At 36.4% G+C, this 13,178-nt stretch overlaps 2 protein-coding genes across 2 annotated transcripts; one reads left to right on the plus strand and one right to left on the minus strand.

Moving 5' to 3' along the window:
• Positions 1-852: 852 nt before the first annotated feature.
• LOC114819140 (uncharacterized) lies at positions 853-4,431 on the minus strand. The gene is made up of 5 exons (XM_029094843.2): positions 3,894-4,431; positions 3,314-3,550; positions 2,902-2,985; positions 2,015-2,144; positions 853-1,917 (listed from the first exon to the last, which is right to left on the minus strand). The coding sequence occupies exons 1-5, from the start codon at positions 4,184-4,186 to the stop codon at positions 1,177-1,179; spliced, it is 1,485 nt and encodes a 494-aa protein (XP_028950676.2). The 5' UTR covers positions 4,187-4,431; the 3' UTR covers positions 853-1,176.
• Positions 4,432-7,323: 2,892 nt separating this feature from the next.
• LOC114821779 (GDSL esterase/lipase At2g23540-like) lies at positions 7,324-10,154 on the plus strand. Its single transcript, XM_029095114.2, has 5 exons — positions 7,324-7,639; positions 7,913-8,043; positions 8,179-8,427; positions 8,637-8,892; positions 9,800-10,154. The coding sequence occupies exons 1-5, from the start codon at positions 7,369-7,371 to the stop codon at positions 10,030-10,032; spliced, it is 1,140 nt and encodes a 379-aa protein (XP_028950947.2). The 5' UTR covers positions 7,324-7,368; the 3' UTR covers positions 10,033-10,154.
• The last annotated feature ends 3,024 nt before the right edge of the window (positions 10,155-13,178 follow it).

Below are 13,178 nucleotides of genomic sequence, written 5' to 3' on the forward strand. Positions count from 1 at the left end.
AAAATATAATACTACAAAAAATTTGGAATATGTTCAAATTTGTTTCTTGTAAAAAGAATTCAAAACAAAACCATATATATATATATATATATATATATATATATTTTAGCATATTATCACAAAAACATAAGTGATATGGTGGTTAAGGCGTTAAGGAGTCAAATGGGAGGGTTCGAATCCCTCTATGCTCAAAATTGAGATTTTTTAAAAATTTTCAAATATTTTTGAATTTTATATCGCGATATTATAGTTATAGCTAATATAATATCGCGATATTTTGATGAAAACTCATTGGATAACCATTAAAATATCGGTAACTAAAAAAAAAACGAAAATTCGCCGATATTTTGGTCCTTGCTCATTACTAAAGTTGCTGAAGAGATGAAATATAATCAAGGTATAATTTTTTTATCAGAGATTGAGTCGATCATCAAAAAAAGAATTATGCCTAAAATTAGGATACAATCTTAGAAAATAAAACTTCCATCGAACAAATGAATGGCGTTCATAAACATTCTCGTAGAATCAAGAGAAGTTTTCATTCTGTACATGCTAGATCATGAATTAGTAACTACATCCAATCTCCAAAAAAAAAAAAACCAATTCTGTCGAACTTACTGTTTTTCGAATGAAATTTTTATAGAATCCCCATGAATAGGACCAAACCTTATTCTATGGCATTGACACGAGTTTTATACATCCGGTCTCTAAAATAATGGTCCACTATTAATAGAAAACGAGCTTTTTACGTGCCAAGCTGAATTTTTAATTACTATTTAGAATTAGCAGAAATTTCCATATCAGTGTCGTAAATACCATGTAATTCGATAAATGAGGGAAGCAAAGTAACAATTGCCACTATGTGGTGAATGGAGCTCATTAAATTAAAACTGTCTCAAATGTCATGACCTACAATTTACTGGTTCATAACAAAACAGGTCTTACAGAATTCGAAAGTTGGAAACCACTGTCACTAACATACACAAAAGCATGGTTTCTTGCAACACACGCAATTCTGTCACACTAACCAAAATACCCGACTCAATCCTTGCCGAAACAAATCATACAGATTAGAGTCTCGCAGCAATACTCTCTCAGCTACCTAGACTGACACCAAGAGTGTTTGCATCCACAAAATGTCGTAATTGCTAGTTTTGAACATCATGGCTGCGGCCCTTACGCGTTGACCTTACGCCTCTGCCTCAATCTTCCACCAATGCTGTCTGGACTTGGTTCAGCAAGAACATGCTTCTTCCTGAGCTTTGATCTTGGGCCCAATGCAGGACTGTTATCTAGAATTTCCACTTTTGCCTCTTGTAATTCATCATCACTAAGCTTGTTTCCTTTCCTGCGTCTCTGCCTCAGTCTTCCACCAATACTATCAGTGCTCGGTTCAATATCCAGAGCAGGCTTCATTTTAGACTTTGAGCTAGTTTCCAATGCATTACTGCTATCACCAAGTTTCATATCCATCAAGGGCATTGTATTCTCTTTCTCACCTTGACGATCATCTCTGCCACTTTCAGATTGAAGCTTTGACAATCCAAGGTGGTCACCAACCTTGTGGTCGACCTCAGACAATCCAAAATTTTCAGACTGCTGTACCATATCTGAAAAGGACAATACCCTCTCAGCAGAAGTTTGGTTGTTAATATCTAGATTTGTGCTGCTCTTGATTTCATTCTCCTTCTCAGTCTTAAACTCGTCATCTCTTTCTTGCCCAACCAGAGGTTTTATTGCTCCAATATCATTGTCGTCCTTGACAATTTCTTCACATGATGCATCTACATCTGGGAATTGCAATGACCTCTTTGCAGAAACTGGATTGGTGGTTTCCAGATTTTCTCCTGAATTTGTCTGTCCCCGTTGGGTGTGAATGAGATAGTGTGCAACTGATTTGAAACCTAGTTGCGATATCTGGAAGACAAAATAAATCCTAGCTCCAATAAACGCCAGGGGGGCAAAAGAGAGAAATTAAAAAAAAATAAAAATGTGCCATGGTTTTGAAAGGAACCTTCTTGTAGAGGATGCCAGTAGGAGGCCACCCTTTTTTCGTCCGACAAAAACTACAGTTGCAGATTCCACGGCAGACAGGGCAAATCCAATCTGGATTCTGATTGGCTTCAATTACATGTTCCCCATATCTGCTCCCAATAGATAAATAAGTATGAACATTGGATTAACACTTTAATACATATGCGTCAACCACTACAAAAGGAGGTTAGGTAGCCTTCTTACGAAGCATAAAGGATAATTCATACAAGCCAACCGTGTACAACATATGTGAGGCAAACCTTACGAGACGTGTGAAGTTCAACTGACGAAATTTTGTTAACCAGCCACTATTTTCCTTTCCTTTTGGGGCTTTGAGAGGAATGACTATGCAATATATTAATCATCAAAACTATAACATTTAAAATTGACCTTCATTGGAATTCGCCAGTCTGCAATCGTAGTATTATAAGGAACTTCTCTATGTATAGTTGACAAAATTAAAAATCATGCCACTACAGCCTAAGCTCCACCCAGCTTGTTCCATTCCCATAAAATGCAAGGAAATTGATATAACGTTTGTAAGACAAGCATCACAGAGGTCAGCATGTCGCAATTCACATAAAAGAAAAAAATATCACAATTCACATAAAAGGAAAAAATGGAGTCTACATATCAACTTCAAATTAGGGACAGCATAAGAGGGAACCCGGTTGTCAAAATAAGCAGGTTGTAAAGTTTGACAATCAAAGCAAGTGCCCCAGAGGAGCATTCTAGGATTCTACGGTTATTAACCACTTTGCAACATCACACCAATCTGCCTAATGTTTATAACGCAATGGTACCAAACTGAGAGAGTGACAGTAGATGGTATGGCAGAGAAGACATTTTTAAGACTATACAGTTTACCTCATGTACAAACAATCACCACAAAACTGTCCTTGGAGCCTGTTGCATTGGTTACATTGAGTATGATGACCCAGAGTTTTCTGCCTGTTAAAAAATGAAATTCAATCCGTGCAAATGTATTAAGCCAAAGGGCACTAATCCAGAAAGACCTATATGACAACACTTTCCAAGACACAATATATAGCAAAAAATGATACCGAAATTATTGGGGGTGGACGGCGTTCATTAGTACTGTCACTATAATACTCCATATTCATAAAACCTTGTCCTCCACTCTAATTAATCATCTTTTAAATATCCAAAACACTTATTTCTCTCTCTCTATTTATTTTTTCCTAAGCTTATCATTCTCTCCGCCTTTAAAGGTCATTCAGTTTTACATAAGGCTACATTTTGGCAGCAAAGGGTATACCTGCATTGATGGCAAGTCTTTCCTCTAACCGGGTCATAAATCCGTTTTCCATCTTTTCCATAACCATCCACAAACAGAGTCCAGGTCTTATCAGTGTTGCCTAACAGCTTCTCATGCTCCTCCGTGTAAATCTCCGGCCTTTCACCCTCCTCCAGCATAATACCCTTCATGTACGAAGCGTCATCCTTCTTCGACACATGCACCTCCGCGTAGCTCACTGGTGTAGCATTCTTCAATCTAAACCCATAAACCAAATCACAGAGAAAGCAAAACAAATTACCTCCAGTAAAAGTTTGGAGCAAAAGCAACTGACCACATTCTCCAAAATCAAGTACTAAAAAGCATTCACAATCAGAAACAGCTTCAAACCCACCAGAATCACAAGCCCGGTCGATTAAAGATTCATTCTTTAAAGCAAAAATGTGTGTAATTTGTTAAAATTTGAAAACCCATCAAACATTCAAAGCCAGAAACAGTCTAAAATACACCATATTCAGCGACCATTTGTTTAAATGTTCTAATTTCTAAGGACAAACGTTTACAATCCAAGAAATTAACAGAGGGGGAATGGAAATATTACCTAGAAGAACGACGAGTGGGTCCTAGCGTCCGAATGGAAGGGGGCCCAGACGGCGTCGTACAGCGGTTGGAGTAGCTCTTTGCTGTTGATCTCTTCGAGTGAATGTTAGATTTGAGCTGAAGAGAGATGTCAACGATGCCGAGCTTTTGCATTCTTTCGCGGTTTTCTCTGATTCGATCTTCTCTGGACTGCTCGTACAAAGACTTGGGGGTTTGGAGGTGCTCATTGTTGCTTCTAGGGTTAGGGTTTGCTGAGGATTCCAGGGCAACGGTCTTCTTTCCCAGAGTAGGCATTGTGAACTCTCTCTCTCTCTCTCTCTCTCTCTCTCTCTCTCTCTCTCTCTCGGAATCTGACGAGTCTCTGTGGGTGTGGGTGTGGGTGTGGGTGATTTGAATTTATATCTCTCTCTTGGATTCTAAGTGGCAGTGGGTGATTTGAATCCTGCGCTTCCAACGGTCGAATTTTGAGCCCGAATTGTGGATTTTCCCTTATTTGCAGCAAGGGAGAGAGACTAGGGGGGCGCAACTTTTCAATTTCCATTTGAGGGGGGAAGCCCGGGATTTATATTTTTCTATTTCCATTTTTTTGCACGTGAAATCTCATCTTCTTTATTGGTTAATGGGGATTATATGATTAATTTGATTATCTTTTTGTTTTCAAATTTCGTTGTTAATTTTTAATATTTAATGTTATTTAAAACTTGAATTGGTTACCAAAAAATGAAAATCGGTTAGTAATAAGTTTTAGGTAACTAATTTAAGTTTTGTTACTAGACTCGGTTTCTCGACTCTTATTGCCAGTCGCTGACCTAATTCAAGCTTCATCTGTCAAAATGCTATAAACTCTTTGTAACATGCACTTTTTTTTTTACCTTAATTCATATTTTGACTCCAAAAGAAGTTTCATTTCCAAGTTTAATACCAAACAATAATTTTTTTTTATTTGAAAACTAAAACGTTTATCAATACGGTCCTTACATTTTTTATTTCCCATCTACATTTGGTTTGATTTGTACCTAAATAAGGAATAGATGCTTTTGTCTGAAAAATCATCGTGTACTTCTCTCTTTTATTTTTCTTTTTTTGTGAACCCTCTTTTATTTTTCTAGCACTAATAAAGAGCGTATGATGACCTTTTAGAGTCCAAATAGCAACATTTGAAAAAATTAATAAATCCACAATTTAATGTGCTCACTTGAACATGCAACATCTAACAACTGCTGAATCTTAGATTCTGAAACCACGGGAATCCCTTGTAGTATGGATGGATCTCGATTCTCGAATCTTGGATTCAAGGTCTTAAAAGTTTCAACTATGAGGTTTGAGTTCCTGGTCGCATGCCAATACATGGTTACTACCATATCATGCAGATCATGAGTTCTCGAGCACTACACTTTACTTGGCTTTCTTAATAGGCTAAGATATATCCCACATACGTCTTTTATTGAGATACTTATCATGTTAATTAATGATTTTATTTCATTGTACATATCACTCGATATATTATGTTGTATTAACAAGTTTTTTTTTTTTGAACAAACGATATTATCTACGCTAATGGGGAATGAGTGGGCTTAGTCTTATAATGGGTTAGCAATAATTTGGTTCAAATTCACTTTTGACGAGAACTGAACCTAAAACCTCTCACTTACAAGTGAAGAGGAATACTACTAGACCATAATACTAAATGACATATTAACCAGATTTTTGTTATTCTAAATAAAAATTAAGAGCATTTCCACTGCGAAAACTCAAATCTTATATTTGAGTCCAAATATTTGGCAAGGTATCTCTAATGCACATGAGACTTAAAATTATTTATGGGCTTTAAGGCAAAGAGAGACCCAAATTTTGGTTATAATATAAGATTTTGAGTCCAAGATTTTCTCCTCTTACGCAAAGACTTAAATTTCAAAACTCAAAATAAATCTTACATTTGAGTCTCTGCATTATGAAAACAAAAAAAATTAAATAAATCCACCATCTTTTCGGGACAAAAGGCCCTAAGTTATGGAGGGTAAATTCAGACATGTATTGAGAGTGGTTGTCAAATTGTGGAGGCTGAATCCGACTCCCTAATGCTTATTCGAATGATCAATAAGGAATATGCAATTGATGCTACTTTGGAATGTTTTATTTATGATATTGGATTGTTGGTAACTCAGCTAGGGTGAGGTTTATGTTAGTGAAGAGGAATGGAAATGTCGCTGCTCATGTTAATGCGTCATATGTTGCCTCACATCGAGGTATTTTCCAGTGGGATGCCTTGGATCTGAAGTTTTTATTTAATATTTTAGCGGAAGATGTAAACGTTTCTATTCGTATCTAATAAAGTTTACTTTTTGACAAAAAAAAAAGGAACTTTAACGAAAAGCTCCTGGTACTGTTCATTTTAACGAAAAACCACATTTTTACATTAAAAAGTCAATCCTGGTACTATTCACTTTACCCTTTATTTTGTCTTTATCATTAAAACTCAAAGTTTTCAAGCCCTTTTCATTAGTTTTCCTAAAAAAAAATCAGATTAAAATTTTTGTTTTGGTATGGGCAGCTCTTTGTTTTCGCGTTTCATTTGGGCTTTTGTTAAGTGCAGTTTCCTTGGGCAATTACTTTTCTGACCCAAAAATAAAAGAAAGTTCAATTTTGTTCTCGAAATTAGAAATGTTGTCAATTGTCAGCCATCTCTCCCAAATTTTATTGGACAGAACACTATCGTGGACAACTTGGACAGAACACTATCGTGAACAACTTCTATATAATTACGTAGTGGGAGTATTTTTGTTCATCACAATAAATTATGGTATATATTTATTATACACTTAATTATCTATTACGTATCATTTCACTTAATTTTGATTATTTTTTTTAAATTAAAAAAATAATATTTAATATGAAAGTTAACCAAAATTAATTGAAATGACACGTGACAGATGTATAATGATCATAGGACTGAAGGTGAGTGAGGATACGTTTGGGTTCTTTTTTTTTTTCTTTGGTCAAAAGGTAGGTTTTGGGTCTAAATTTTCCAATATATAGATTAATCAAATCTGGTTTACAGTCTGACATAGTGACTCAGTGCATGCGGATGGATAATTAAATCTATAAATTAAATAGCAATAATAGTTCAGCTCCTACCAAACATAACCTATAAGATGCTCCTCTGTGACGTGAGTGAGTCATTATTTGCATGGCTGCAGAAGCAACCCAAAAAGTTCTTAACACGTTGAGAAAATCCCACCAATCTTGATCAACTACCCTCATCAAAATACGTGTTCATAGACTGGCAGGACTTTATCTCTTAAAAAAAGGTCACACCAAATGCAGCAGCGGCTGGAAAATTAAAACAATCTAAATCTTACAAGTTTTCACCAATGGCTTCCTTTAGCTTCTCTCGTGAACAAGAAGCTGCTGCATATATACGTAGTTTTTAGAACTTTGGTTTTCATATCATCAACTCTGTGAAGCATCAAAACTGCATGGCCATGGAGTATAATTCTTGCACTGCGGCCTGCGGGTTTGTTCTTTTGCTCGTTTTTAATCAGAGTTATTTGGGAAATGCTGCTGATCAAGGTCAAGGGTTAGGAGCTTCTTTTATTTTTGGTGATTCTCTGGTTGATGCTGGAAACAATAATTATTTACCAACGTTGTCCAAGGCGAATATGGTTCCAAACGGGATCGATTTGAAAGCATCTGGAGGAAAACCTACCGGAAGGTTTACCAATGGTAGAACCATTGGTGATATAGTTGGTAATAACCTCTTCCCCAATATAATCCAGTCTCGCGTGCGTACCAGAAAAATTTACATATCTGATGTTGTATACTCTTCTGTTTCTATCTTGTTCATCGCATGAGAAAAAAGGGGTGTATAACATGATGTATTATTTTTTATCGACTGTAGAAGATTATATAAACTTGAGATACTAATCAATCACTTAGTGGAAAAGGAAGTGATCGAGCGATGACATTTTCCAACGTTGTGAAATAGTTTTTAACTTTGGGTGTGTTATTTTGTTTATGCAGGAGAAGAATTGGGGCAACCAAACTATGCACTCCCATATTTGTCACCAAATGCCACAGGAAAAGCCCTATTGGTTGGGGTGAATTATGCATCAGGAGGAGCAGGGATTTTGAATGCAACAGGAAGAATATTTGTAATTAGCTAGCTCACATTCCTCTGTGGATTTCCCCTTTTTTTTTCTTTTTTTTTTTTTCAAGTTTAATCGTATGTACTTACTTAACAGATGTTTTATGTAAAATACAAACGATTTATTCATAAATCATTGCAGATTAATAGGGTGGGAATGGATATCCAAGTCGATTTTTTCAACCAGACAAGGAAGCAGATTGACAAGGTATTGGGCCCATCAAAGGCAAAAGAGTACATTATGAAAAGATCCATTTTTTCAATCACAGCTGGGTCCAATGACTTTTTGAACAATTATCTCCTACCAGTCCTCTCCATTGGAACAAGAATTTCTCAGAGCCCAGACGCTTTTATTGATGATTTGATCTCTCACTTCAGAGTCCAACTTACTGTACGTATATATATAGTTATATTTAAAGTTTTATAGGATATTCTAACCTATTATAATTTACTGGAAGGGATATTCAAATCTGGTGTAAACAGGCGGTCACACTTTTGTTACCTAACCTGCATCTGTACATGCATATTTAAGTTAATCCACTACTATTTTTCTTGATTAATTGGGTTCTTAATCACGGTTATTGAAATTGCTTTGTGCAGAGACTTTATCAATTGGATGCTCGAAAATTTGTGATTGGAAGCGTTGGACCTATTGGCTGCATACCATACCAAAAGACCATAAATCAACTGAATCCAGACCAGTGTGTGGAGTTGCCAAATAAGCTAGCTCTTCAGTACAATGGCCGGTTGAAGGGCTTGCTTGCTGAACTGAATAAGAACCTTCCAGGTTCAACATTTGTTTATGCAAACGTGTATGATCTAGTGATGGACGTCATTACGAATTATGAAAAATATGGTAAGCCCAAATTACTATTATCTCGCGCGTACATACACATATATAATCATGAGTATGCCGAGAAGAAAATTAAAACTAATTTCAAATGTAGTATATTAATCAATAACTTCCATGAAAATGTTTTATTGTTGGACTGAGTCTTCACCAGCATATATGGTTGACATGATATGATATCCCGAAGCTCCGGGTATTTTATACATCAAGGTTTTTTACTAATCAAAGATCTAATGACCAAGATGTATCAGCTAAAAATCCATGTATATAAGATATCCCGAAGCTTAGTAGAATTTTTGCCCTACCATTTAGCTATATAATTGCCATGCATTAATATTCACCTGCATGATCATTCTGCAGACTTTTGCATCAGAGGGCCTGAACTTGATATTAATGTTTGAAGAACTGAGGAGTATAAATCTTGGTTTCTTTGATATTAGTTGAAACGCTATACAACAATAAGAAATTTTTCATTGTGACCGGAACACGACTGGTATATTACGTGTTTCTATATAAGTGGTGGGAAATTTTATTTTTAAAATTATTAACTTTTTAAAACACATATCCCATAATTTGTATAGTAACACGTGGTGTATCATCCTGTATACCAGTCATACTGAAAAATCTCTCACAACAATAAAGGGACATTAATAGCCTACTGTTAGTTTAATTAATTGATAAAAAAATGTCTTAATATCATGATGGAGCATTGGTCCCTGAAATTTGATCCAATTGGGGCTTCAGTTTCCTAAACTATTAATTCGTGAGTATTGGTCTGTGTCACAATGTGAAGCATGGTCATTTTGAGTAACTCCGTTAGAACTTCTGTCAATGTTGCAATTTTCTCTAATATTAATGATATCATTAGATGATGTTTGGTGAAAGTTGATTAATTTGATGGATATATATGCAGGATTTACAACAGCAAGTGTAGCATGCTGTGGAAATGGTGGCCAATACGCAGGTATAATTCCATGTGGTCCACAATCCAGTCTCTGCGAGGATCGGTTGATGCATGTTTTCTGGGATCCCTACCATCCAAGTGATGCTGCCAACCTTATAATCGCCAAAAAATTGCTCGATGGAGACACAAAAATAATTTATCCAATGAATCTCAGACAACTTCGAGACCATGGATTAGGGTAACTTAATGTAATGGTGGGATATGAATGTACTACTATATCGTGCATGAATGCCTTTATTTTGTAAACTGGTGTAACAAATGCCAGCCTTTTTTCAAATAATATTAAGCTATATTTTGTTCGGAAGATTTGGATGCTTTGGGTTTAAGATTTTTATTTAATTTTGGTTAGATGAACTCTTAACACACAAGTAATTGCGTTTGTTTGGGAATACAGAACAATGTAGGTAACCCTTGAGAGTTGATAATTATTCAAGTGGCGAGAGAAGACTGACAATTCGTTAGGATTCTGACGGATTCATAGTTCGATATGCCTTCCAATGTAACAAAGAAAATAACAAGATCGTGGAAGTATTATTAGGTTCTCCAGTCAAATATTCTTTGCAACCAAATCACTTATGGCATGTTTACGTAACGGGAATAGAAGGAAGGGAATGGGAATTGCACTACTTTCAAGGGATTCCGGTGTTTACCAACACAGGCGGAATGAAAGTGTCGATAGGGCCCATCTAAAATGGGGAATCAGGTTACTGATTTTTCCGGAATCGGACTACCGAACAATAGGTGGTATTCGGACTCCAAAGAAAGCATTCATCTGGAATCAACTTTTTTTGCCCAATATACCCTTATCTCCTTCTTCCTTCAACCTCTGTCTTTGCTCTCTCTATCAAAGGAAGATTTAGCAGGTTTCATGGCCTGTGGGATTATGGTTTCATGACCAAAATTAGAAGGGAAGAAGATGAGGATTTTGGAATTTCAATTTTGATCATTCGTCGGCAACGACTAAAATCACTTTGATGCATCCCGAACTCGATCTGGTGTATCAGTGGCGATCAAAATTAAACATTTACAAAATCAACAACAGATGAAGAGAAAGGAATTTGTAGAGGTGGGAGAGAGAACAAAGGGAGGCAACTGGTGGTGATTGGAAAGGCTGTGGCTATGGGGTAAGGAAAAGAGATGGGGTAGGACAGAGGTTCACGATAAAAATGAAAAGAATGGAGAAGATAGACATGGGGCAGGAGAGGGTCTCAATAAAAAATGAAAAAAAAAAAACTGAAAATATGACTTTAGCCTCTGAAACTCAAGTTTCTTTACATAAAACCCAATATTGTCTTTTTATCTAAATAAAACCCAATGACTAGGCTCCACATAAGTAAATTCATCAATTTTGTTTGCCTTTACACATTTTGTATTTTTTAGATGCCTAAAATACCCCTAATTACAATTTTAATGTAGACATTTAATTCTATGCAAATTTGAAGGGGGAGATTAATGGAAAAAAATGCATTAATTTAAAATCATTGCATATCAATATATCCTAACAAATTGTGTGACGACCCATCCCTAATTTTCCTATATAATTTCTCCCCGAGTATGTATATTGACTGTTATGCCCTTAATGGCGAGTGACGTGGATGTATTCTTATAGCTTTTATTTTATTTCTCGTTATCGCATTTAAATGGTACACATTGTTACGAGTGTACGTAAATTTTATCAATACGAAAATACTATTCCGGATAGATTTTCGATATTCTTTTCAGTAGAAAATCTAAAAATCTATCCCTATCTACCCTTTTAGCCATCCTGTGCACCCTCCTCCATTATTTCACTCTCTCACCAATCCCATTTCTCCCTCATTTCTGTCCACCAATCAGAATCATAAAAAGGGATTTTCTCTCTCTCTTCTTTCTCTCTCTCCTGTATACTCTATTTCTCTGCAAAACCCTCAAACGAGCTTCAAAGCTCTCGGATCGAACCCAAGAACCACACCATTATGCTCCTCTCATCTTCATAATCACAACCATGCTCTTGAAACCTGGTTTAGACGAGTTTTGACTCGTTAACTTGTGAGGTCCGAATTCAGGCACACTGAGTTCGACGTGTTTTCAAACAAGTTAGGATGTTTTGAAATTTGGGAAAGCTTCTACATTAAATTTTAAGGGCCTTAGGCTTGCTTTGGAAGAAGGTCGACGTGAAACGACCAAGTTTCGAAGAGTTCACTTTTGGCCGGAACTTTCGAGGTTTTTTCAGGCGACCTCCGTCCACTTTTTGGACTCCAAACAAGTATAACGCGATTCTACTCTTCACTAGCTTCGAATCCATATAAAGTACGTAAAAAATGATTGAGAAATGAAGGAGAATAGTGAATTTGAAAATTTTCCAGAAATCTAGCGAAAAATCGAGTTACAGACGGCGGCGGACAGCAAGGGCAATCGGAGAAGGTGACGGAATATTCATGACGGCATCAGGTAATGTCGTTAACTTCTGTTAGCTTTTAACAAAATATTCCTTGGAATATTCTTGATGGACGTCAGGCACTGGCCTGCGCGTCTAGCTGTGCCCTTGACGGTGCGTGGGGGAGTGTGAGCCGTCCAAATATTTTTTTTTAATTTGGGGATGTTTGTGATGTCGAATAGGTCACGATGGTTTATTTAAACCCTAGGTTTGAGCAAACTATGGGGGTTTTATTTAGGTTTCTGTATATGTGCTTTAATTAATTTTATTTTAGTTATTTCACATATAGGGGAAACGTATCCCGAGGACGTTCGAGGCCAAGCTAGGCTCAGGGGTTACGACCCAAAGACGTACTTGTGAGTAGGCACTTTATTTTTATATCTATACGTCTTTATAGTTTCCAAAATTGCATAAATGCATTACTTTGTGTATATATTGCCAAATAATTGATAACTGTGATATAATTGTGATAAATGCTGCTATATGGTTCAGATATTATTGTCATGGCATTCATACATATTTGTACATGTTCATCTTGCAGCACTCCGGTGTTAGTACTCGCCCTAGGGCCAAGGCCAGTCCTTCACGTGTATGTTCACTTCGCACCATTCACTCGCCTTGGATCCAAGTTAGATGCCTGTCCTGTCAGGTAGATTGCATTAGGCAATCTGACTTGTATGTGACATGCTTCTGCACCAGTCTTCACATGATCGTAGTACTAGAGCGTATTGATTACACCCAATCTTGTTTGTGTCAAAAATTATATGTTCGAACTCGTGTGTCAGCTTAGATGGATGAGCACTTAGTTATACTTGATTATATTATTGTGGCATTCGAGACATCATGACTCAGCATATTCTGGTTATAATACTATTATGATATTGTTGTTTTATTGTTTACATACTTACGTAC

This window comes from Malus domestica, chromosome 15, assembly GCF_042453785.1.
Source record: "Malus domestica chromosome 15, GDT2T_hap1".
NCBI classification, from domain to species: domain Eukaryota; kingdom Viridiplantae; phylum Streptophyta; class Magnoliopsida; order Rosales; family Rosaceae; genus Malus; species Malus domestica.

Excerpts from the sequence above, each read along its gene's own strand:
- LOC114819140 (XM_029094843.2), bottom strand. The coding sequence starts at position 4,186 with ATGCCTACTCTGGGAAAGAAGACCGTTGCCCTGGAATCCTCAGCAAAC. Across the intron at positions 3,551-3,893 it reads CCCACTCGTCGTTCTTCTAG|ATTGAAGAATGCTACACCAG; the intron begins GTAATATTTCCA and ends TTATGGGTTTAG. Across the intron at positions 1,918-2,014 it reads CTGGCATCCTCTACAAGAAG|ATATCGCAACTAGGTTTCAA; the intron begins GTTCCTTTCAAA and ends TTTGTCTTCCAG.
- LOC114821779 (XM_029095114.2), top strand. The coding sequence starts at position 7,369 with ATGGCCATGGAGTATAATTCTTGCACTGCGGCCTGCGGGTTTGTTCTT. Across the intron at positions 7,640-7,912 it reads AACCATTGGTGATATAGTTG|GAGAAGAATTGGGGCAACCA; the intron begins GTAATAACCTCT and ends TTGTTTATGCAG. Across the intron at positions 8,893-9,799 it reads TACGAATTATGAAAAATATG|GATTTACAACAGCAAGTGTA; the intron begins GTAAGCCCAAAT and ends ATATATATGCAG.